The sequence below is a fragment of the Cervus canadensis genome, chromosome 3 (genome assembly GCF_019320065.1).
Source record: "Cervus canadensis isolate Bull #8, Minnesota chromosome 3, ASM1932006v1, whole genome shotgun sequence".
Taxonomy (NCBI): domain Eukaryota; kingdom Metazoa; phylum Chordata; class Mammalia; order Artiodactyla; family Cervidae; genus Cervus; species Cervus canadensis.
In genome coordinates this window covers 14,062,800-14,087,014 of record NC_057388.1, presented here as the reverse complement: position 1 = coordinate 14,087,014, position 24,215 = coordinate 14,062,800, and the positions used below count along the sequence as shown (strand labels likewise).

Sequence of the window (24,215 nt, the reverse complement as noted above, 5' to 3'; positions counted from 1 at the left end):
CACAGTTTTCTTAATCTTATTATGTCTCCAGAAACGTTCTGCTGCCCCTGACCAACTAGTGCCTCTGCCAGCTGTCTCACTGACTGTCTACCTAATCTAGCTTTGAAAACATCTAGACCCCAGAAAGTTTTCTCCTCTATCTGGGTGGCCACATGTTAATATTGAGTTTATTAAGGAAAAAAAAAAAAAAGTAGTGATCTGCCTTACAGAAACCTAGAAGTCCTTGTAACTGATATTCCATGGGACTGTGGACAGAATGGGGGAATGTGAGGTTCAGGCAATCACAAGTACGAAATGGAAATAGAAGACATCATTCTTTCTTCTTTTTTTCTTTCCTTTTTCTGTAATATAATCAGATGTCTTTGTAACCTGATCACGATTCACAGAGGCTGAGCAAAATGTTAATGACTTATAATCACTTCTGTTGGCAAATGAGATCCTTGGGACCCATTTTCTCTCTTAAGAAATAAAACTCCAGTCATGTAGGATGATGACTGACATGCCTTAGCTTAGAATTAGGTCTTGAGAGCAAGATTACAGGAAACCAGAGTGGGGCGCCTTCTGTTTTACTGTTTTCCAGCATAGATCTGAGAGGTTCAAGCGCACAGCAATAATAGTAAAAGAATTGCTAAGTTCTTGCCTGTCCAAGAATCCGCCTACAATGCAGGAAACTGGGATTTGATCCCTGGGTTGAACCGGGGGAAGAGCCCCTGGAGAAGGGAAAGGCTACCCACTCCAGTATTCTTGCCTGGAGAATTCCACAAACGGTATAGTTCGTGGGGTCGCTTAGAGTCAGACATGACTGAGCACCTTTCACTCCACTGCATGTCCAAGGCACTATGCTAAGGAACTTACACACATGCTCATGACATTGCTTACCTCTATCTTATAGATGGGGCTTCCCTGGGGGCTCAGTGGTAGAGTCTGTCTGTCAATGTATGTGACGTGGGTTCGATCCCTGGGTCAGGAAGATCCCCTGGAGAAGGAAATGGCAACCCATTCCAGTATTCTTACTTAGGAAATCCCATGGACAGAACAATCTAGCAGGCTATGGTCCATGGGGTCACAAAAAAGTTAGACATGACTTAGCCTAAACAACAACTACTTTATAGATGAGGAAAGTAAGTTTCAAAACTTTTCATAAATTTAAGACTCGCCACTTGGTAAGATGCACAGCTGGGATTCACACCTAAGAAAACTGCTTAATCTCAGACTCATTAGTAAACTGGGACAAATAATTTACCATGCAGAGTGATTATGCAACAAATAAGTAAATATGTGGCAGTTATCTGATGTCTAGTACTAGGTATTGAGACACACATTGAAAATCTACTATTAACTTTTGCTTCTCCTAAATGTCTTCTCTGCAGACTAAGTTACAGCTTCTGTCCATTTCATCTTTTCCAAACTATGGATTAAAACTCATTTAGTATCCAAATTCATTCTGTTTGCTTCTCCTTTTTAACTACTTGAGTGTGTACTGCCTATTGCCCTGGACCTCTTCCTATCACATCATTTTTTAAATCGAAGCAAGATAAAAGAGAGGTGTCTTTTTCTTACACTCTTTTCTTTAAAAAAAAAAATGTTTTACCCCGCATATGTATTAACTCCTTATAAAGTAACAAGCATTTTAAAATTCACCTAAGGCATATTGCAACATACTTGCCTACCATACCTCATCAGTTACATGATTTCTGTGTCGCATTTCTAAAGGGAATGCCTTCCTTGAAATGCACATATTTTAGGACTGGCAAATTCTTTAGCAGTTAAGCTAATATTTTGACGTATCTAGTACTTACTTAAGGAGATATATTTTCATCCAGAAAGTGTTTATGCGATAGAGTATCACCAATACCTAAATCTCTCTGGAGAGGCACTGCAGAAGTCCCAAACAGTAGACACCCAGACCCGAGAGGAAGACTTGCTATTTGTCATAGATAAACTTCTTTCCTCAATCAGGACATAGTTGATTCATGTTTAAACAAAATTTTCACACCTGTCCATCAAAAGCTAACACTATTGTTTCAGGAACTCTCTTCTTTGGAAAACCACCACTGTCTCTGAGGGTCTCAGCATTTCTCAGGCTTTAGCTATGAGAAAGGTTTCTAGCCATCCAGGTAGGCTGGCTCTGGGTGTGTCTCTTCTTCCTGGTGGGGCCAACTGCAGATCCAGGCCTGTTGAGAGTTAGGGTTTAAAGACCATATACACATATAACCGACAATTTTAATTTGACATAGAATCAGATCTCATGTTACCTGTTTGGATGCCCTTCAATTTCTCTAAACTTCCTGATGGCTCAATCTCCATGCAACGCTGGCCTGAAATCAGTACTCAGTGAACTTGCGGGGGAGGAGAATTTTGCCCTTTCCCCTCCTCAGTTCTTCTGGCTGGTGATGAAAATGACATAAGGCAGATTAACAGGAGAAAATTAAATTTATTACTTGTGTACAGGGAAACCACAAGAGCACAAAGAATTCAAAGATAACAAGGCAAGATAAAGTGTGTATATACATATACATACCATTCTGAACTCCAGAAGGGGAGGCTGGGGTTTGGGACCTTGAGGGGAAGTCCCAGGTGGCTCAGTGGTAAGGGACCTGCCTGCCAATACAGAAGACACAAGAGACGCGAGTTTGATCCCTGGATTGGGAAAATCCCCTGGAGAAGGAAATGGCAACCCACTCCAGTATTTGTGCCCAGGAAACTCCTATGGATGGAGGAGCCTGGCAGGTGTAGTCCATGGGGTCACAGAGTCAGACACGACTGAGCACACAGTTATCCACCAAGGATCCTGGAGTACACATTCCTAAGTGTTTCCCTCCGTGCGTGTTAATAAGGCAATTCAGAGGAAGAGGAGAAGGATTAATGCTTTGTAAACAAATGTTTGCTGAGTCATCTAAAGATAATGTGACACAGAGAAGACTTTGATCAAAAGGGCTTCTTCCCTGTGACACTGCATGCATGCTTTCCTATAGTCATCTATGGTGATAGCTACTTCCTGGCATAAGCCTTCTATTTTAAATTCTTTAAGCAGTAAAGGGGAAGTTCAACCATTCTTCCTGAGCCTTTGAGGCTTGCTTGTTTTCAGCTCAAAATAATCCACATGCCAGAGCGGCACATCTTGGTGTGGTCTCCCCTGAACCCCATCAAACTCATTTATTCAACAAATGATGTAATCTCATAGTTTTGGGCCAGTAGGCCCTCACTCACTGTAAATATAATTTAAAACTCAAGGAGTGGATAAAACCAACTTTAACCATTCCCGCTGTATTAATCTTTTGAAAAAGGAAACTAGTAAGTAATATTGCTGCAGTGAAAAGGAAAAAAAGAGGAATGAGTGTTTTTTTTTTCTTTCCCTTTCCTGAGAACAAAGAAGATGAAGAGGACAGTGAACAAGCCTGATCCTAGCTTTTTACTTTAACTGCTTCTAACTCTGCATGTCTGTAACTACGTTTGCTACTCTGCCCCCTTAACTTTGCAGGAGCTACACTTCACATCTATTTTCCTTTGACTCTATGCTAAATGCATCCTGCATCTGGTGTTTAGCATTACAACACCCTTTCCCTTGTAGTTACATATCAGAAAGAAGGCCACAGAGCCACCAAACTGCCGGACTCAATTACTGGGTTACTGACGTCAGCCTATGACTGTCTTTAAAACAATCCAAGAGGAAGAAATTAAGATCCTAAGACCTTTGTTCTCATTACTGACTCCTAACTGTGAGCTCTTATCTTATATAAGCCCCTAGACTTCTCACAGTTGTTGAGGCATGAGCCTACTGTGTTCCCCTCTCCATCAGCTGAGAATTAAAGCCATCTTTCTATTTCCTCCAAACTCTGTCTCCACATATTTTATCTGGTGGTCAGAGAAAACCAAGATTTTGGCCAGCAGCAATATTAAACACAAGGGCCTGGGTGGTTGGGGCAGTTGGGGTGCCTGGGAGTTGCCGAGGAACAGGAAAGGCAGGAGCCTGTAGATGGCTTTGCCTCTGCCATTGCAGTCGGCTTCACTGTGCTTCTCCTGGCACCCCAAGGGAAAGAGCCCCTTCAGAGAGGGAGAAGGCTGTTCTGACCAGTTTGGAGCAGATAACCATTCAGACAACCAACATTTATTGGACCTAAGATACAGGTCCAGATTGGTCAGAACAGCCTTCTCCCTGTGTGAAGGGGCTCTTTCCCATGGGGGGGTCCCAGGAGAACCATTCAGACAACCAACATTTATTGACTATATCTTAGGTCCAAGGGCTTCCCTTGTGGCTCAGCTGGTAAAGAATCCACCTGCAATGCAGGAGACCTGGGTTCGATCCCTGGGTTGGGAAGATCCCCTGGAGAAGGGAAAGGCTACCCACTCCAGTATTCTGGCCTGGAGAATTCCATGGACTATATAGTCCATGGGGTTGCAAAGAGTCGGACATGACTGAGCGACTTTCATTTTCACTTTCACTTTAGGTCCAAGGCCTTGTCCTGGACACTGCAGGACACGGAAAGACACAGACCGAGTCCCTCCAGTCTAAGAAGTGCCAATCAATTTAATAGAAGATAAGAGGCATACACTAAACGATTCTAACAAGTGCCATGGGAGGGACAGGAAGACGTGGTGGGAGCAACTGAACTGAGCATGGGGAGACAAGGAGGACTTGGGCAGTTGGAGACACGTGCAAAGACAGCGAACACAGGCAGGAGGGAGGTGTGTTCTGCAAGCACCGCAGGGTCACTGAGAAGTAAGAGGCTGTCAGCAACGTTGGCAGGAAGCAGAGGTTCTCTCCATCAAGTGAAGGAACTCCCCCAGTTCCTTGAGATTCAGTGTCTTCATCTATACAGTGTAAGGGTTAAACAACACAGGAGGTGAGAAACTAGGGTGATATGTTGTTACTTCCCCACATATTCCTCCAAAAATAAGTTGTCAATTACAATTCAACAGGGAAAGTGTGTCAGTTTTATTATTGGACAGCAGACCAGCCCACAACCAAGAATATATGTCTTCAATTCATTGGAAAATGTTTACTTCCCTCTCAGATGATCCACTAATTCTTTTGATGTTGGAGCAATTAAGAAACTTGAATTCTGAGTCCTCTGTTTATTGTCATTTGTTTTCCAGCTTATAAAAGCTTTGCCAAAAGGTAAGAAACATCTCTTTGGTGAATCTGGGGAAAACAGGCTTTTCTTTAAAAAAAGTTTCCTAAATTTATTTTTAAGAGCATTTTATTCTTTGACCCATAATCTACCAGAAACAGTAATTTTAAATATTTCCATTTATTATGTAAGATTTGTTTCCTTGTTGGTTTGTTCTATCCTCAAATAAGTCCTCTCAGGTTTGGAATGGACTTACTCGTTTGGGAACTCTTGAAGGTGATCTGTAGGGTCTGAGTACTATCTTTGAGATCCTATCTGCCTGAATTGGGGAGGAGGTCTTCTTGCTCTCACACAGCAGAAATCCCAGACTGATCAATGGGGCTCTTAAGTGACGTCCTGGAAGGGGATAGCCAGAACTGCCTGCACTAGGAAAACAGTAGCTCCTCCTGACTAAGCCTGATTTCATCCACATTTTAAGGATATTTAGGCAAGTCTTTCTCTTGATGTTTAGCCATCATGGACCAGAATCCCTGTTACGATGTACACCTTTTTCTTTTAAATGGCAGAATGTTATTTGCTAAGGGTAAAGAATTTCCTCTCTGTTCCACGTAATCTTCAGAGAGAAGGTATGCTGGAAGTTAGTTTTAAAGGAGGGTGATTTGAATGGCGTTGGCTTCAGACTACACTACAAAACTATAGTAATCAAAACAGTATGGTGCTGGCACAAAAATGGAAACACAGATCAATGGAACAGCATAGAAAGCCCAGAAAAATAAGCCCACACAACCATGAACAACCAGAGAAGCAAGATATAAAGTGGAGAAAAGACATTCTCTTCAGTAAGTGGTCCTGGGAAAACTGGACAGCTGTATATAAAAGAACATTCTCTAATACCATATACAAAAATAAACTCAAAATGGATCAAAGACCTAAATGTAAAGCCAGACACTCTAGAACTCTTAGAGGAAAACATAGGCAGAACACTCTTTGACATAAATTGCAGCAGTATCTTTTTGGATTCACCTCCTCAAGTAATGAAAATAAAAAACAAAAAATAAACAAGTGGGACTGAATTAATCTTAAAAGTTTCTGCACAGCAAAGGAAACCATAAACAAAATGGAAAGACAATCCACAAAATGGGAGAAAATATTTGCAAATAAAGTGATGGACAAGGGATTAATCTCCCAAATATACAAAGAGCTCATTCAGCTCTATGTTAAAAATAAACAACAACCCAATTCTAAAAAGTGGGAAGAAGATCTAAATAGACATTTCTCCAAAGAAGACACACAGATGGCCATAAAACACATGAAAAAGTGCTCAATATCACTAATTACCAGAGAAACGTAAATCAAAATTACAGTGAGGCATCACCTCATACCAGTCAAAAAAGGCATCATCAAAAAAAAAAAAAAGTCTATAAATAATAAATGCTGGAGAGGGTGTAGATAAAAGGAGAGCCTCCTACACGGTTGGTGGGAATGTCAGTTGGTACAACCACTGTGGAGAACAGTATGACAGTACCTTAAAAAACCACCATGTGATCCAGCAATCCCACTCCTGGGCATATGTCTGGAGAAAACTATAACCCAAAAATATACATGCACCCCAAAGTTCACTGTGGCTCTATTTACAATAGCCAAGACATGGAAGCAAGCTAGATGTCCACTGGCAGAGGAATGGACAAGGGAGATGTGGTACACGTATACAGTGGAATACTTCGCTGTCGTGTAGTCACCAAGTCGTGTTCACTCAGCCATAAGAAAGAATGAAATAACGCCATTTGTAGCCATGTGGATGCCCCTAGAGATTACCACACTAAGTGACGTAAGAGGCTGAGAAAGACAAATATATGAAATCACTCATATGTGGAAACTAATTAAAGCAAGATACAGATGAACTTGTTTACAAAACAGACACAGAAGTACAGATGCTGAAAGTAAAACCTGACAGTGATCAAAGGGGAAACATGGTGGGGGGCAACCCAGGAGCTTGGGATGAACATAAACACACCACCATATGTTAGTATAAGATAACCAGTGAGGGTCTATGTACAGCACAGGTGACGCTGCTCGACATTCTGTGACAGCCTATACAAGGCAAAGAATCCAAAACAGATTGAATATGTTTATCTGTACAACTGAATCACTGGGCTGTACCCCTGAAACTAGTACAACACTGTAAATCAACTACACTTCAACAAAATTAAACCACCAAAAAAATAAAGAAGGGTGAATTGGGCCTTGTGGGAAATGAATCTGGGAGGAAGAGCAGGGAATAAATAGGGACAGAACTGGCTCTGCAACTGTTTAGCTCTGTGACCTTTAGAAAGTCCTTTGTTCCTCAGTGCTTGGGCTCTATCTGAGAGGATGAACGAATGACACACTCCCGGTGCTTCACAAAACACCAGTTCCCGAGAAGGCACTTGCTCGCTGGGTGTTTGGGACTCTGCAGTTGACTTTGGGTGAATGCCTTCTACTTTGTTCAAAGCGCTGCGCTTTAAACTACGGATAGGACAACAAACAAAAGGGAGATGGCTGCTTTTTTCAGGGAGCTCACATACAATTTTCTGTGTATTGAATCACTTCTAAATTGGTTAAGTGGAGAGGGTTCTGGGGATGAATTTACGACACTCCAAATGGTAAGTCTGTAAGATTTTTAAACAAAGAGATCTTGTCTCTATATAGCTCTAGATAACTAGGGTGTGTGTTCTGATATGTGGAGTTAGCATATTTATTAAAAGTTGTGTGAACTTTTAAGCTGTGTGAAAATTCTAAGCATTTTCAGAGACCCTGGGAGCTGTATCCTTCATCAGATCCTCTGCAATTTTTTTAAAAAGTGAGTGCTATTTTGACTACTCTCTCTCTTCCCTCATCCCTCCTCACAGACTCATTGTTGTTGTTCAGTCACCCAATCGTGTCCGACTGTCTGGTACCTCATGGACTGCAATATGCCAGGCTTCCCTGTCCTTCACTATCTCCCAGAGTTTGCTCAAACTCACGTCCATTGAGTTGGTGATGCCATACAACCATCTCATCCTGTGCTCCCTTCTCCTGCTCTCAATCGTTCCCAGCATTAGTGTCTTTTCCAATGAGTCAGCTCTTTGCATCAGGTGGCCAAAGTATTGGAACTTCAGCTTCAGCATCAGTCCTTCCAATGAATATTCAGGATTTCCTTTAGGACTGACTGGTGTGATCTCCTTGCAGTCCAAGGGACTCTCAAGAATCTTCTCCAATATCACAGTTCAAAAGCCATCAATTCTTCGGCGCTCAGCCTTCTTTATAGTCCAACTCTCACATCCATACATGATTGCTGGAAAAACCATAGCCTTGACTAAATGGACCTTTGTCAGCAAAGTGATGTCTCTGCTTTTTAATACACTGTCTAGGTTTGTCATAGCTTTTCTTCCAACAGACCCATTACTTCCCAATTTATACGCAAATACACATTTTACAGACAAAGTTGTTTTTCAATTAGAAAGTTGTAGACGTGTTTTCTCCAGTTTATCTCTTTACTTAATATTGCTTTGTGTACAGTTAGAAATGCTTTCAGGTGCAAGCAATAGAAGATACAATAGTAATCTAATTATCTCACGTAACAAGTCTACTAATAACAGTTCCAGGGCTGGCACAGTTCAGAGGTCATCAGGGTCCCAGGCTTGCTTTCTTTCTATCCTACTGTCTCAGCACGTCAGCTTCGTACCTTAGAGCTCATAGCCATGACTGATGCTGTTCCCTGGAGCACATCCTCTCACCATCACATTTAAGAATGGCACCAGACAGCTCTCCTGGTGCCTCGTCTTTGTTTTCTGGGAGAAAAATCTTTCCTAGAAACTCCACACCATGGTAGAGTCTCCTTATATGTGTCTGGCCAGAACTGTGTTACTGGTTGCCTCTAGCTGCAAGGAGATAGGAAGGTTTTTGAGGAAGTGTAATGGGATAGCGTGGCTAGAGTATAAAATTGAGATGACTATGATTTATCCCCTAAGGTAAGGCACATAGCTACTGGAACAGAACTGGGACTCTGTTGTAAATGAAGTAGTGGATGGTTGTCACAGAGACAACAATTGTGCCTGCCCCAGCCCTGGGTGGACTCTGACACAGGTGTGCAGGGACCACGATTTAAACCAGGGGTTCTCAAACATCACCTGGTTACATCAGAATCCATCCAAGGAGGTTTAAAAAGTGCTAGGGGTGCATTTCTATGCTCACTGCCACATTGTTTACAACAGCCAAGGTATGAAGGCAACCTAAGTGCTCATCAATAGATGAATAAAGAAGATGCAGTATATATACACAATGGACTACTACTCATCCAAAAAAAAAAAAAAATGAAATCTTGCCATTTGTGGCAACATAGATTGACTAGAGGGTATTAAGTGAAATAAGTCAGACAAAGACAAATATCATATGATTCACTTACAGTGGGAATCTAAAAAACCAAAGCAAATGAACAAACAGAAATAGTCACAGATAAAAGAGAATGAACAGATGGTTGCCAGAGCAGAAGGTGGGGGATGAGGGAAATAGGTGCAGGAGATTAACAGGTAACAAATTTCCAGCTACAAAAATATGAGTTCTGTGTATGAAACGTGTAATAATGTGGTGAGTAGAGTCAATAACCATGTAGTATATTTGTATGGTGACAGATGGTAACTAGACCTATCACGGTGACCATTTTGCAATGCAGAGAAATACTGAATCATTATGTTGTATACCAAGAACTAAGAGAGTACAATAGAACAGCAATATTCAAAAACATGTAAACTCATAGAAAAAGAGAACAAGTAGCTGATACCAGAGGTAGTAGGTGTTGGGGAGGGGGAATTGGAGGAAGGCAGTCCAAAGGCACAAACCTCCAGTTATAAGACATGCAGACAGTAGGTACAACATGATAAAGATACCATTGCTATATGTCACAACTGAAACTTAAAGTCCTAAGAGTTTTCACACAAGAAAAACAAATTTTTTTTTTTCTATTTCTTTAATGTTGAGTCAACGTGAGATGATGGATGTTCACTAAATTTACTTTGGTCATCGTTTCATGATGTATATAAGTCCTTAAACTTATACAGGGCTATATTTAAATTACATCTCAATAAAATTGGAAGAAAAACAAACAGTAAATAAATAAGCCCTGTTACTAAAACTAAGTTTAAAAAAAAAGACAATTAAAAGTGCCAGAGGCCTGGACTGCAGTGACTCAGGACTGTGCCACAGGAATTTCAAAAGCTCATGAGGTGATTCTGGTGTGCACCAGGATGAAGAGCTCCCTGGACTCATCTCTTAGTTTCTGTGAACACCAGTCAGCAGTCTATGATGGTATTAGCATGCTAACAGCATTTGCCACATAGGATAGGTGTTTGGAGTGCAGGTACATAAAGCTCCAGCTCAAGTCAGCACATAATGATGCGTATGTTTTGGATCTCAGGCTACCCTCCCCTTCCGACAGACTGGTTTTAGAGGCAGATGCTAATTTTCTCCAAAGCAGCAGGGCTTTACAAAATAGTGAGGAGTAAACTTGTTGATTTTGGCTACTGTACTTGCTCTCTAGTGCTGCAGTAACAAATTACCACACATTTGTCAGCTTAAAACACCACCGATCTATAATCTCACAGTTCTATAGGTCAGAAATCCAGACAGGCTCCATGCTTGGGGTCTCCTATCCGGCGGCTTGGGTAAAAAATACACTTCAGGCTCACTGAGGATGATAGCACAACTCAGGCCCTCGCAGCTGAGGACTGAGACCCCGCTTTTCTTGCTGGATGTCAGCTGGGGTTTGCTCTGCTGCTAGAGGATGTGCACATTTATTTTCACATGGTCCCCCTTAGCTTCAAAGCAACAACAGGGTGTCAAGTTTCATCCATGCTTCAGATCTGACGTCCTTTTCTACTCTGGTTGGAGAAAGCTCTCCATTCCTAAAGGCTCTTGTGATGACACTGTGTTTATCTGTATAATGCCAGATAATCTCCTTGCTTTAAGAAAGTAAACTATGATTTGGGCTTCGCAGGCGGCTCAGTGATAAAGACTCTGCCGGCCAATGCAGGCGATGTGGGTTGGATCCCTGGGTTGGGCAGATCCCCTAGAGGAGGGCATGGCAACCCACCCCAGTATTCTTGCCTGGAGAATCCCATGGACAGAGGAGCCTAGCAGGGTACAGTCCATGGGGTTGCAAAGGGTCAGACAGCACAGCACGGCAAACTATACTTCAGCACAACAGAATCACGGAAGTGCTATCTCCTCAGATTCACAGGTTCTGGGGGTTAGACTGGGACATTTTTGGAGAGGGGAGGCTGTTTTACAAACTCTATCTACTGTAACTGCCCATCTACTTCCCAGTTGAGGGCTCCCTTACCTCAGAGGCCCTCACCCATTCTTCAGTCGTGTTATCAGCGGGTATTCAGCAATCCTCAGGTATGTGCTAGTACCTCTCATGTCTTTTACTACAGCTCCAACAGGTATAATCTAGCTCGCGTATTAGGTAAAAACCAGGGCAGGAATGATGTCAGCTTCACATGTATGCCCTTTCATGGACACAGAGGAACAGCAGGCTGACCTGACCTCGAGGTGTCAGAGGTGTCAGGCAGTCAAGCCTGGAAATTCCAATCAGACACAACGTGATAAACAAAACAAAATGAAACAGTTCACCTCAAGGGCAAAACGAAGGACACTGACGGGTGAGCAACACCAGGGTTTCAGAGGTGGTTATGAAAGAAAACAATTTCAGAACCAAGCGGCCCCGGGCAACCTCCATGACCATCCTAGCCACACTGCAAAGGCAGCTCCCAACTTTCCTGCCTACTCAATTCAATCTGACTTTTCTCAGAAGCCCAGATTGGTTCAGAACAGTACTCTTTTGAGCAAAGCATACCTGGGAGTTATTCAGAGCAATCTAAGGAGTTCTCGGGCAAGTATTGTTTTAGCTTCACTCTCAATCTTTAAACTGGGAATGTTTTAAAGCATTGAAAAATCAAAGCACAAAGGGTGAGAGAGTGGGAAGGTCTGGATACTCTTGAAGAGCCAAAAGAAAACAAAACGATAAAGGACTGAAGACAGAAGCCACAGGTGAGCTTTCATGGCCAGATTTTTACTGAGATTCTGTCGTGGATACCACTACAGTGGATCTGTGGTGAGGTGGGGTCCGGTCTCCCCTGCATGTCTGAGGCATCTGTTATTCCCCAGCTGCTGGGAGTGTGGGCAGCTGATGGTTCTCAATCAAGTTCCAAGAATTACCCTCAACTGAAGAGAGCTACCTTGTCCAAAATCATGCCGTCTCCTTGGGCAGTCCTTATCCAGTGATCAGCTAAATACAGGTTTCCTGGCTCTCCGAAAGTGGAGCGTTCCTATGAAAGCTTTCATAAGCTGAAATGGCATAAAGCAAAGAAGCAGTTACCTTAGGACACATCTTGCGAACAGATGCACAAAATAAACTGAGATGGAGCACAGATGCTCACAGACACAGTTCAAAACGAGGGTGGTGTGATGCTGAGATGCTGAGTGTAGTCCCTGGGGAAGGGCTTGGTGGTGCCACTCTCCCTCCTCTCGGGAGGGTGTGCTCTGTCTCTGTAACGGCTCTATCACAGCAAAATCAATGCTGTGGAATGGTATTTTCACTTTTCCTACCTTCTCCACAAAAGCAAAAGTCTTCTTTGGATTTTTTTGGGTTAACAAGTGAAAGTGAAAGTCACTCAAGTCGTGTCCAGCTCTTTGCGTCCCCATGGGCTCTACAGTCCATGGAATTCTCCAGGCCAGAATATTGGAGTGGGGAGCCTTTCCCTTCTCCAGGGGATCTTCCCAACCCAGGGATTGAACCCAGGTCTCCCACATTGCAGGCGGATTCTTTACCAGCTAAGTCACAAGGGAAGCCCAAGAATACTGGAGTGGGTAGCCTATCCCTTCTCCAGCAGATCTTCCCGACCCAGGCATCAAACCGGGGTCTTCTGCATTGCAGTTGGATTCTTTACCAACTGAGCTGTCGGGAAACAGGTACTAATATAGGTGTTTTGTAAAAGCAAAGTGGAGGAGAGCAACTTTTAAAGCGGGGGCTACCTGTATTGGTGTCTAAGGGCCAGGCAGCCTTGCCCCAAGTATACAGAATAAGAAAGACTGAAGGGCCCACCCTCCTCCAGGGGATCTTCCTGGAGAGTTTCCCTGTTCCCTCTCCCTAGGAGAGACTCTCAAGGCCACTTACCACCTAACTTTCTGCATGCTCCGCTCAGGTCAGCAGCAGATCCTCACAAGTCCCATTAACCCTGACAATAGACTGTTCACCAGAGATCTCCAAAGTGTGTGTGTGTGTGTACATGCACGCAAGTGGGTGCTGTGCTTAATTCAAGAAAGAACGGGCAAATGATCTGGCAGTTTAACATATAACTTTTGTTGTACTTTAAAATTGCATTATGAGCTTTGATTTTGCTTTTTTAAAGCCTCAATTTCACCTACCAAAAATGGTACTGAAAGCTAACAATGAAAAGGTGAAAAATCCAGAGGCACAGAAATTGTGAATATATTTTGACTTTGTATGTTCAAGTCACATGCCTGATGTGATTTCAGCTTGACAGCACAGTTGACTGGAATTATTCACCAACACTCCCATTCACCACGCTGGTCTTGACCTTAGAGTGGGGAGATGAATTGAGAGCAAAAAATAAAATTACTAGTTGGAATTGTATGAGCATTAAATGATGTCCAGGAGACAATCGTACACCAAGAACTGTAAGAATAAAAAGAATATTGGGGGAAAATTGAATTACGTATTTAGTTGAAAATTAGAAAGACACTGAAGATTGAGAAAGCAAGAATTACGTCTCATTTATCTTTTTATCTCCCACAGAGGTTTGCAGAGAGTAGGTCATCTATAAATATTTGCTCAACTAAAAGGATCTAAGATTGTGACTTCATGACATACACCTTATAACTGTAACACCCCTGTCTGCTGTGGTTATAATCCAAGGGGTTTGGGCTAGGTTTACCCCCGAACACTCCTCCAGCCCTAAAGCAAGCCATCCTGTTATGCCAGTTTTTCTTATAGCCTAGTGTGCCTTGACTCTAGAAGCCGGATTGTTTCTTGTCAAGTTGTCATTCTTTCTCACGTGGAAGAAAATACTGACTGACGGGCTTAGAATTAGGGTATTGGGAGATCTGAAGTCTCTATTACCACACCTCAGCTTCCTGGGTGTGATTTTGACTTATATTAATCTAACAAAATAAATCAAATGTTTGCTGACCTTCTGTACACAGAATAGCTTAGGCTGAACCTTGGGAAGAATTACCTGTGGAGAGATGAAAGAGGTAACCATGACAGCTCTTAATTTTAACATGATATGCTATGGGGTGAGGTTGATTTTTAATTCTTAGGTGTGAGAAGTACAGTCACTTTTAGGGTGGAAATCACTAACATCCTTCCATTCTATCACATAAGGTGGAATATGCAGAAAACAGTGTCAAAGTAGACCAATCTACTTTAATTTTATTAAAAAAAACAAACAAACTGATGATAATAATTGTGCTTTTGGGTACAATCACTGCCTTATATTTTCACACCTTCTATTTTCCTTGCTTCGCTTATTTGAATTTCAGTAATGGCAAGAAGTCTGGGTAATTCCGCATCAAAAGTTCTAAATGCAAACAATTAAAAAAGAAAACCCTTGAAAAGATATTCTGATAAGTGAGTTTCAAATAATCTATGCAGTGATCTAGAGTTAATAGAGAGCAAATTTATTTACATTATTATGAGATAATCAATTAGCCCTAAATGAGGTCATTTGTGATCTTAAAATTCGTGAGCACCAAGTAATTTTTCATTTCGTCCCACTTTTAAGTCAGTAAAGGAAAGTGGGTCTTGGTGTTCTTTGAAACTTCAGACTCAGGTTAAATTTTACCACTCAGTTCTGCTTCACTTGTTGAGTCACTTGACTTCTGAACAGCTTTCCATTTGGTAAATCTGAGGATTCAGTAGCCGAAGAGTGTAAGGACAATAAAACATGAAAAGAAAGTCTAACGGTAAAATAATGAGACTCTCAGATGGAAAATAACACTAAATGTCATTATTACTTACAGATTGCAGAAATAGCAGGGCACATGTCTAATTTAGGATCACTAAGAAAACACAGGTGATTCACTCATTATTTCCCAATTCTTTTGTTCTGCTTCCACTTCTAAAATTTTGACACTTTAAAGAAGATGAAGATTTGAAAGTGGCTAATTTTTAAAGAGGAAAATGATGTAAATGAAGTTATCAAGTAACTTCTGTTACGTTTCAAGGTTGATGACTGTTATAGTGAAGTGAGCATATAGCTGGAATTGGATCCTAAGGCCAGTTTAAAACCCTTAATGCGGTGAGACAGAACAGGTACAGGTCTGAGCCTGCACCTTCACCTGGCTTCAGCAGCCTTCACCTGGCTTTGGCTGCTGCTGCTCCAACGGGATTTATTTAAGAATGAACAATACAGACTTCACCAGATACACTGAAGTTGGATTACTGGGTATTTCCACATGGGGATCACAAATCCAGACACAGTCCTCTGGGTAAAGATGGGATTTCCTCTGAAGACTTGGGCTTCCCTGGTGGCCCAGCTGGTAAAGAATTTGCCTGCAATGCAGGAGACCTGGGTTCAATCCCTGGATTGGGAAGATCCCCTGGAGAAGGGAAAAGCTACCCACTCCAGTATTCTGGCCTGGAGAATCCCATGGGGTCGCAAAGAGTTGGACACGACTGAGTGACTTTCACTTTCACAGATGACTTGGTATTTCCACATGGGGACCACAAATCCAGACCACACTCCTCTGGGTAAAGATGGGATTTCCTCTGAAGACAGTGAATGTTTCCCTGTCAGTTTCCCAGGGGAGGAGTCAGTTCTCCAGCAGGAAGTGCAGTGTGAGAGCTGTAACCTGGGGTGAAGGAAGAGCTTCTTTATTTAACACAGGGTAGATGTCAATTTGGTGGACACTCTATAAAAATGTAGTGGTATCTGGAATGCTTCTAGTGGGGGTGGTTCAGCTACCGCTGGTGCTTTGGAAAAAAGGCAAGGGAAAGACGGTCTGGTGAGCAGTGAGAGGATCCCAATCCTTCTAGGCAGCTCTCATAAATTATTCTCTGCACTTTTTCTTCTGATATTCTGGAACATCCAGGAACATCTGGTCTCTGCTCTGCTGCATAAGGGAGAGGACAAGTTCCTTCCTCAGGACCAAACACAGCGGTAGGTGGAAGTCACAGCACAAGACGACAGCACTCAGAGAAGCCGGGAACAGCCAACCAGAGGAGAATTCTCCACCTCACTGTTTCAAATAAAATAGAAAATACCTGTGATTCTGCTCCGGAGAGATACCTCTGCCACGATGAAAGTGAAAGTCGCCAGTCGTGTCCGACTCTGTGACCCCATGGACTATACTCGTCTCCAGGCTAGAATCCTGGAGTGGGTAGCCTTTCCCTTCTCCAGGGGATCTTGCCAACCCAGGTCTCCCACACTGCAGGCAGATTCTTTATCAGCTGAGCCACAAAGGAAGCCCTTGGTGCCACAAGGGTGCCACGAAGAGCACTCAAAGCCTCGCACACCACTTTTGCCAGACGAGATGATACCAATTTGGGGTTAAAAACAGTAAGGCAGATTCTCACTGGTTTTCAAGTACCAAAAAAAAAAAAAAAAATGCACCCATATTTTTGGAGGGGTAGGTTCTAGCAGGAAACATTTCCATACAAGAGAGAAAATTCTAGGATTCCGATGACATGTATTCTCTGCGTCCTTTCTATTAGTTCTAGGAAATTTTCTCTTCCTTCTCCTTTCTGTTGATTCTAGGAAAGTTTCTTCAGCTGGTGAGAGGGAACTGAAATTCACCAAAAACACGTGATCTAAAAAAAAAATCTTTAAAACACATCTGCTGATAGGAAATGGGGGCAAAAACAAAACCAAAAAAGCCTAAAGAAACAAAAGTACTGCTGCCAATGGGAAGAAGAGAAAAAAAGCAAAGACATGGGATGAGAGAAGCAAAGAATAGGGAAAGGTTCAAAGAGCCAGAAATTCAAAGGCAGGAAGTGAGGGAAAATTCAGCCAGGTGATTGGTTGTAAAAATTAATTTTTATGAACAACAAATCATTTCTATTCCTAATTACTCTAAGCATATACCTTCATCTCGTCAAATAAAATTACTACATAAATCTTACCAGCATGAAAAAGTAACAAATAATACTTTAAAGAAAAAATTCAACTATTAAAATAATCAGACCTTTCTAGTCTTATCTCTCACACACATGAACAGTACAGTTACAAGGATGATATCCTTGCATAAAACTAAAGAAAAAAACAGAATCATCAGTTCTCTTTCAAACTCCTGTCTAGATTTTACCATTGCTCTACAATCTGACAACAACAATGGAAAGTGAAATTCAACCTCAATGTCACCAGGAGTATGATTCCAGTGCTACAGGAATAGGAGGAGGAAAGACAAGGCAGTGAGCCTTCACATACGCCCAAGGCATGATTAAGCAGACGTGGGAAACAATATTATTACTATATTTTTTACCTAGTAGGAGCAAAGAACTTCATAGATATAAATATCTTTGAAGTATATAAAATGTCTGTCATTCAGGTCAGCTCAAATATTACCTTCTCAGAGGTGTTCCCTGACACCCCACCCAGAAAATTCTTCTACCATATCACACTTTTTTTCCCCTAACACCACTCTGAAACACGGTGTTCCTTCATCTACTGCCTTGTTTATTGCCTAGCTGTAGAATTAAGGCCCTAGGAGAACAGAAACCTTATATATGTGGTTCACCTCTGTATTCCTAGTAGATTCTGGGCACAATTATTCAAATAAATAATTAGCTGAATAAATAAATTTCTCAAGTGTACATGACAGATAAAAGTATACCAAGAAATAGGAAAGCAATCTTTTCTTTTCATATGTTCTTTTCAGTATGTTCTTTCTATAACATATATGTATACCTATTAACATAGATACACAGATACACACTTACCTGGACAAAAGCATAGGTGTTTCTGTTTTTTCAATGTAGATTATTCAAAATCAGAGGTGGAATATTTTGTTGCTTTAAAGAAAAATAACATGTTGCAGTAAAAATTATTTTAGCCTATTTAAATTGCATAACTTTGATGGGAAAACTGTTTAATATTTTTGGTAAAATAACCCCAAAACTACCCATTAAAGAATGTTTCTCCCACAACTTTTACATCAGTTAAAAATAATCAGATAAAGCAGCTTTAAAATGGTAATTTATTTTATGCAGTTGTTTAAATCCATTGTTTAAAAATGTTCAAAAGGCACTTTAAAAAACATTTAAAAATACATTTTTTTTCTGACTTTTTGGTGATCACTTAAAATAAGCAAGTCACCAGACATTTTAAAATCATTCATGATACTATTACGTTACATAATTTTTAAATTCCAAAACACAAGCATCCTCTGGGCAATATAACACACTGCTTAGCAGTAAGATTAGTTCCCCTCTAATAGTATACTTTATATATGGATCGCTGCAGGGCCCTGTAAAGTTATTTAAACTTCGCTGATATAAACTAAAAACTAGAGAGGTAAAGGAGTTGAAACTAGTTTTAGAGTTGGTTTCTCTAAAGAGAATTTATAAAATTTCTCATTCTAATCTGAACTAAAATTTCTATTTCAACTCCAATATATAAACATAAGCCATCTTTTTAATCAATAGAGGTTATATTTAGTACAACATAAACCACAGGTTGTCCCCCAGATTTCTTAAGTACGCTTCTGTCAAGCCTACTATAAATAAGCAGTGAAATGAGGGTGTTTTTTCTTGAGAAAAAGTGAAGTTGGGGAGTGGAAGAATCCAAATAATTTTAAATAGTTTTACTTCATTTAATTGAATATCTAAAATTAGTTTAAAATTGTAGACTTTTAAGTAGGTCAAGTATCCTGAGAGCCAGCAGGCATTATTCTTAGACAAACTTTTACTTACAATCTCATAGGGAAACAATATCAATAGGTATAAAATTATGTAAGTGATATATACAAACTCTAATCACAAAGAATAGCTGAATTAATCTTGTGAGGGCAGCATTAGGAGTAGTGAGAAAGTGGAAGTTAGTTATCAAAGAAATAAAGATGGGCAATAAATACAAAGAAATAGAAATTGTCAAAATTCTAAAGAAGTGAAATATTCTAAAGAAATGAAAATTTAAATGAATAAAAGGGTAGACTTCATCGAATCTATCAAATGAGGGATTTTTCAAGCCTCAATCTGGTAATAATACAGTATAACAGGCTCAAGGAAGTGAAAAATTAATACTCAAACAATTATGAAAATAACCAATTAGTAAATTTAATGTTCAAATTCAATCACCATACTTTTAAAAATATTAAAACCTGGTCAGTCATTTATTTCCAAATCTTCTTACATGTAACAGAAACTCCTCTGAAGTTTAAGGTATTTGAAAACAACTGAACTCTGGGAAAAAATCTGCTTTGTATCATCTACAAGCCTCCCACTTGAAATACAAGTATACTGTTATTGGAGAACAAAAGACAGCGAAGTCTGTTTAAGACCATACTAAAGTCATTTACCCAGAGGACAAAAATCTTCATGTAAAAGACAGTAAGTCATTATCCACATCAAATCTGGTTTTATGTGCTCTACTAAATACTTGGAGAGTTTTTTGCTTTACTACGTCCTATAGAACAGTCAGCTGATCCTTAAAAGTGATGAAATTTTGATAAAATTAGCAGAAAAACATTCTGCATATTATATAATAGTACTTTACTGTCTCTATTGAAAAATTTTTTTACCACCAATTGTGGACATTTTTGATACCACATTTTGGTATGCTTTTAATGAATTAATGTGTACTTACTAGTAATTACTGAACATTTTCTGCCCTAATATGAAACTACTAAACTTCATATTTTACTGTGGGCCCTGATATTAGTCACCCTGAAGAAGCTAAAGGATTCTGTCAAATGAATGATTCACTGACCTTTTTATATTATCTTTAGTCTCTTACTAAATATATTTATATTATCTTTAGTCTTTTACTAATATAGTGTGATTCTATATTAGATCCATAGTATAGAACTACATTATATTATGCTGTATCTAAATTTTGAAAGATAACCACACTTATGGGGAAGTAATCCTCAGTGTGTTATAAGGATGATTTGCATATGATCACCAGGTTTAGGGGGGAATTGGAGGGCTTGTTTTAACATAATTATTTGCTTCTATCACTAGAGTTTCGGGATTCAGTAGGTCTGGGGTGAGACCCAGGACTCATTACTGACAAATTCCCAGGTGATGCTGACACTGCGGATTGGGACCACACTTTGAGAACTGGTGCCCAAGGGTATCTGGGAAGAATGCATACTTCTAGGTCCCAACAAAGAATCAAAATTTCTGGAATTGGGGTCTTGAAACCTCCATTTTATCAAGTTCCCAGGCAAGAGTATATGAAGCACAATTTATGGATCATTATGACAATTTTGGCTGGTTAATTTGATAACTACTGGCCAATGTATCAGATGTCACATGTCATTAAGTAAAAATGGAAATAATGTTACATGATTAACCTCAAGGCTGACATGGTACAGAGAATACACAGGCTCTGAGTATTAATCTTAGCCCTGTTACTTACTAACTTTCTGACAGTGGAAAAATGACTAGTTCTCTGAGCCTCAGTTTTCTCATCTATAATATGGGAGTAACCCCTAATTTGTGAGGATTAACACCGAGTATCTAAGCACATTACCTGGTGTATAGTAGGCATCAAATAAAAACTAGCTATTACTTATTATAAGAAATGTATGAAATATTTCCCTTAATATATGATTTGATTAAAGCAGATTTCTCATTCATTTAAAATAAATATTTATACTCCAAGGTAAAGAATAATAAGAAAACTTTACACTTAGCATTCCATACTCTGGGACAAACAGTGTTCTTAAAAGTCATACACATATTCACTCATTTAATCCTCATAAAAATCCTGTGAGGTAGGTAGTATTCCTGTCCCTAGTCTACAGATGAGGAAATTGAGGCACAGAGTTAGGATTAAGTAAATTGCTCAAGGCTACAAAACTAGTGACGGAACAAGAATTTAAACCCAGGTGGTCTGACTCCAGACCCCAGGATTCATCACAATGCTGATTTTGTACGAGTCAATTTTAAGGTTTTTGGATGTTTATGGTAAACAATTTATAATTCTAGTACAGAAAAGTAGTGTATATGGACAGCAAGTAAATTCATATTCATAGCAAGGTAAAGAGTTGCTCAAAGAATAGAATGCCTTGAAAGTTTGGCAGCTGATATCACCAAGAAAATAACAAAAAAAAATTTAATAGGTAAAAACTAGTGTAAGTTTTCACTATGTTGACAGAGTAATCCATCATTAGCCACTAGGATGAACATCCTCTCAAATACACAATGCAAAGAGGTCTTGGTTTTGATATATTTTGGCACAATAAATATAAAATATTTAGCTAAGCAGCAGAATCAATGGCATAACAGCCACATAAAATTAGCATTATGATAAAACATAAGAGAAATGTAAATTATTTGTAACATTTAAGATAATCATATAGGAGGTGTATTCTGTTATGATACACTCAGATGATAATTGCTAAAAACAACTAAAATTTAACATTTTCTTTCCTTCCAGAAATTCTTTAAATAGAGGGTCACCAAAATTAGAATGAAACATTTATGTGTTTTTGATGACAGTCTTGAATGGGTATTCTGCTTTGTTCCAACTGTCCATTGACAAAAACAATCATCCTCAAGGAAGTCAGCATCAAAATTCAGTGTTATTCATAAATTAAGTATTTAGTCTTTTAATATTTGACACATTTCAGTTTGTTTAAGCATTCTGCATTTTTTACTGTTTTTAATTAACTCTGGTCAAAATCTTACAAATTATTTAGCCAGTGTAACTAACAGCCACCTCAGAACCTAAAAATGAATCTCAAACCTCTGCTTTAAACAAGTTATGAAAGGCACAAACAAGTTCTCAACTCTCAACAGAATGAGAAAGAAAGGAACTATAATTATGTAGTTGGACAGAGTTTTAAATAATCAGTTAAAAATGTAACTTAGTGATTCCTGAGAATAGCACTATTATAAGAAATGCATCTCCAAATAGCATTAAATTTACTATCATTAGCTACCCATAATTAACAATGGGTAAAACTAGGAATAAAATACTTAAAAATGCATGTTTATTGAATGCTAATAATGCTTTCAGTAAATAAATATTAATAGTTCAGAATGGCATTTGAGAATGGTTAAGCACATTTAGAAGAGACAGCGGGGACTCTGCAGAAGATTAACTATTAATTAGAGTGAAGTATATAATACAGTCAAGGCCCATGATAATTTCAAAACGTGGTTTTATTAATGCACTTCAGGACAAGTGCCATTCTTATTCTACCTTCTTCTGGAAGAAATACTACCAATTATAAATAGTCACAGCAAATTTTCATTAGACAAAAACTGTTCGTGTGTGTGTCAGGGGGTGGTTGGTTCATTTATATCATACTGCAAATATAAACTCATGTTCTGACTCTACAGACAACACTGAGCAACAATATTTCCTTCTAAATTTTCTTTAAGGCAGATCTGTTTAGCATCGTGTGTGAGTTACTAACATGGTGCAGTGTAGTTTTAGCAAGTTTAACTTTTAATTTCCCAGTGAAAATAATACATGTGGTCAGGAATAGGCAACGAATCTCTTTTCTAGTCCCTCTGCCTGGCCACCATTTTAAAAACACAAGTTTTTCTTATACATATATATATTACTGTATCAAAACACATTTTAACAGACTTCACAGCGCACTTAAAGCTTCAGTTTACAGTCATTCATACGAAAGGTTTCTAATATGGAATGTTCACTTGGAAAGAATTCCTCACTGGGGTTCCAGTGTTCTATATCAGAAATGAAGAAGTTCTTCTTCAGTGCAATGCTAGACATTTTACCTCTTTTCATTTATGTTTTTCTTTCAAGGGCTCCTGATTTACTTTTTTATCTTCATTTTTGTATATCTGACTTACTTCCTTTAGCATCTTCTCAGGTAAGGCAGGTTGATATCTGTATAAATAACCATACGGACGAAGATGATAAACGAGGTATTCTAACTCATACATAGTTGTAGGATCAACATAGTGAAAAGAAACTGCAAGATCGGAACAGCAACCAGGACCCTAAAAAAGTAGCAGAAACAGGCATTATTAATAAATGGCATATTGTTACATACAATATTAAGATACTGATAAAAAAGGAAACACTAGTTTTAACAGAATCAAAGCATTAAAGCTCGCAAACTAAGCAGAACCACAAGCTTTATTAGACCCGTGAAAGAAACCAAGTGTTTTCAAACATGAAATTGCTGAAGTATATCTAACTGAAATAAAATTCTCTCATACCCTATAGATTAGCGCCCCTCCAAAAAAACCAAACGTAGAAAACCTTGAGACTTCTTTAAATGAAAGAGTCAGCTATACAAAGGACAAAGTTCTATTTCTCCAAGTTTTGCTTTCTCTTCATAATTTTCTCATTATAAATTTTTGCTTGGCTCTGCCTCAGAAAGACCTTTAGAACATTCAGTGGTTACAAAGCCTTGCCCAGAAGGGTATCTGCAAGCTAAAACTTCATCAATACATCAACCCAAACAATCTGGTATTTAAGAGAGGAAGTGCTAAGTCATACCTAGGTTTGAGCCCATATTTTGCCTACTAGTGTATAATCTGGGGCAAGCTACTTAATCTCTATAAGCTCCAATTTCCCCACATGCAAAAAAGATGGTTACTTAAAGGAGACAATTTGTATAAAATGGCTAGTACCATGCTTTCCCTGTAGTAAATGCTCAATAAATGTTAGCTTACACTGACAAAATAATCATATTCAGGTGGCCCTCAGTTAAACTTTTGTTCAGTTACATAATTCTCATAGATTTCTGAGCTGGCATGAGGGCAGTTAAAGAAGACAGAAACAAAATAACAACAAAAATACAAAAACAGAAAAGAATAAAAAAGGAATAAATTAGACAGAATTTTAAAAACTGGTCCCAGAATTAAGTAGTTAGTCACAAGGTCATTCTGGGGTCAAAATTGGCATCTGGAGACTGCTTCACTCAGATAACTGCAAGAAAACTTAAGACTATCTACTG

At 39.4% G+C, this 24,215-nt stretch overlaps 1 protein-coding gene across 5 annotated transcripts in view; it reads right to left on the bottom strand.

The window, feature by feature from the left end:
* Window positions 1-2,251: 2,251 nt before the first annotated feature.
* The window catches only part of C1GALT1 (core 1 synthase, glycoprotein-N-acetylgalactosamine 3-beta-galactosyltransferase 1), a 64,034-nt gene continuing 42,070 nt past the window's right edge, over window positions 2,252-24,215 (bottom strand). For 2 of the 5 annotated variants that reach the window (XM_043462674.1, XM_043462673.1), the window contains one exon: window positions 18,288-23,250. In XM_043462674.1, the coding sequence (XP_043318609.1) occupies window positions 23,032-23,250 (219 nt within the window). In that variant the 3' untranslated portion in view covers window positions 18,288-23,031. Of the gene's footprint in view, window positions 2,388-2,521; window positions 2,602-12,976; window positions 16,350-18,048; window positions 18,121-18,287; window positions 23,251-24,215 lie in introns of those variants that run through there. The other 3 variants (XR_006268451.1, XM_043462675.1, XM_043462676.1) reach the window with 3 other exon arrangements.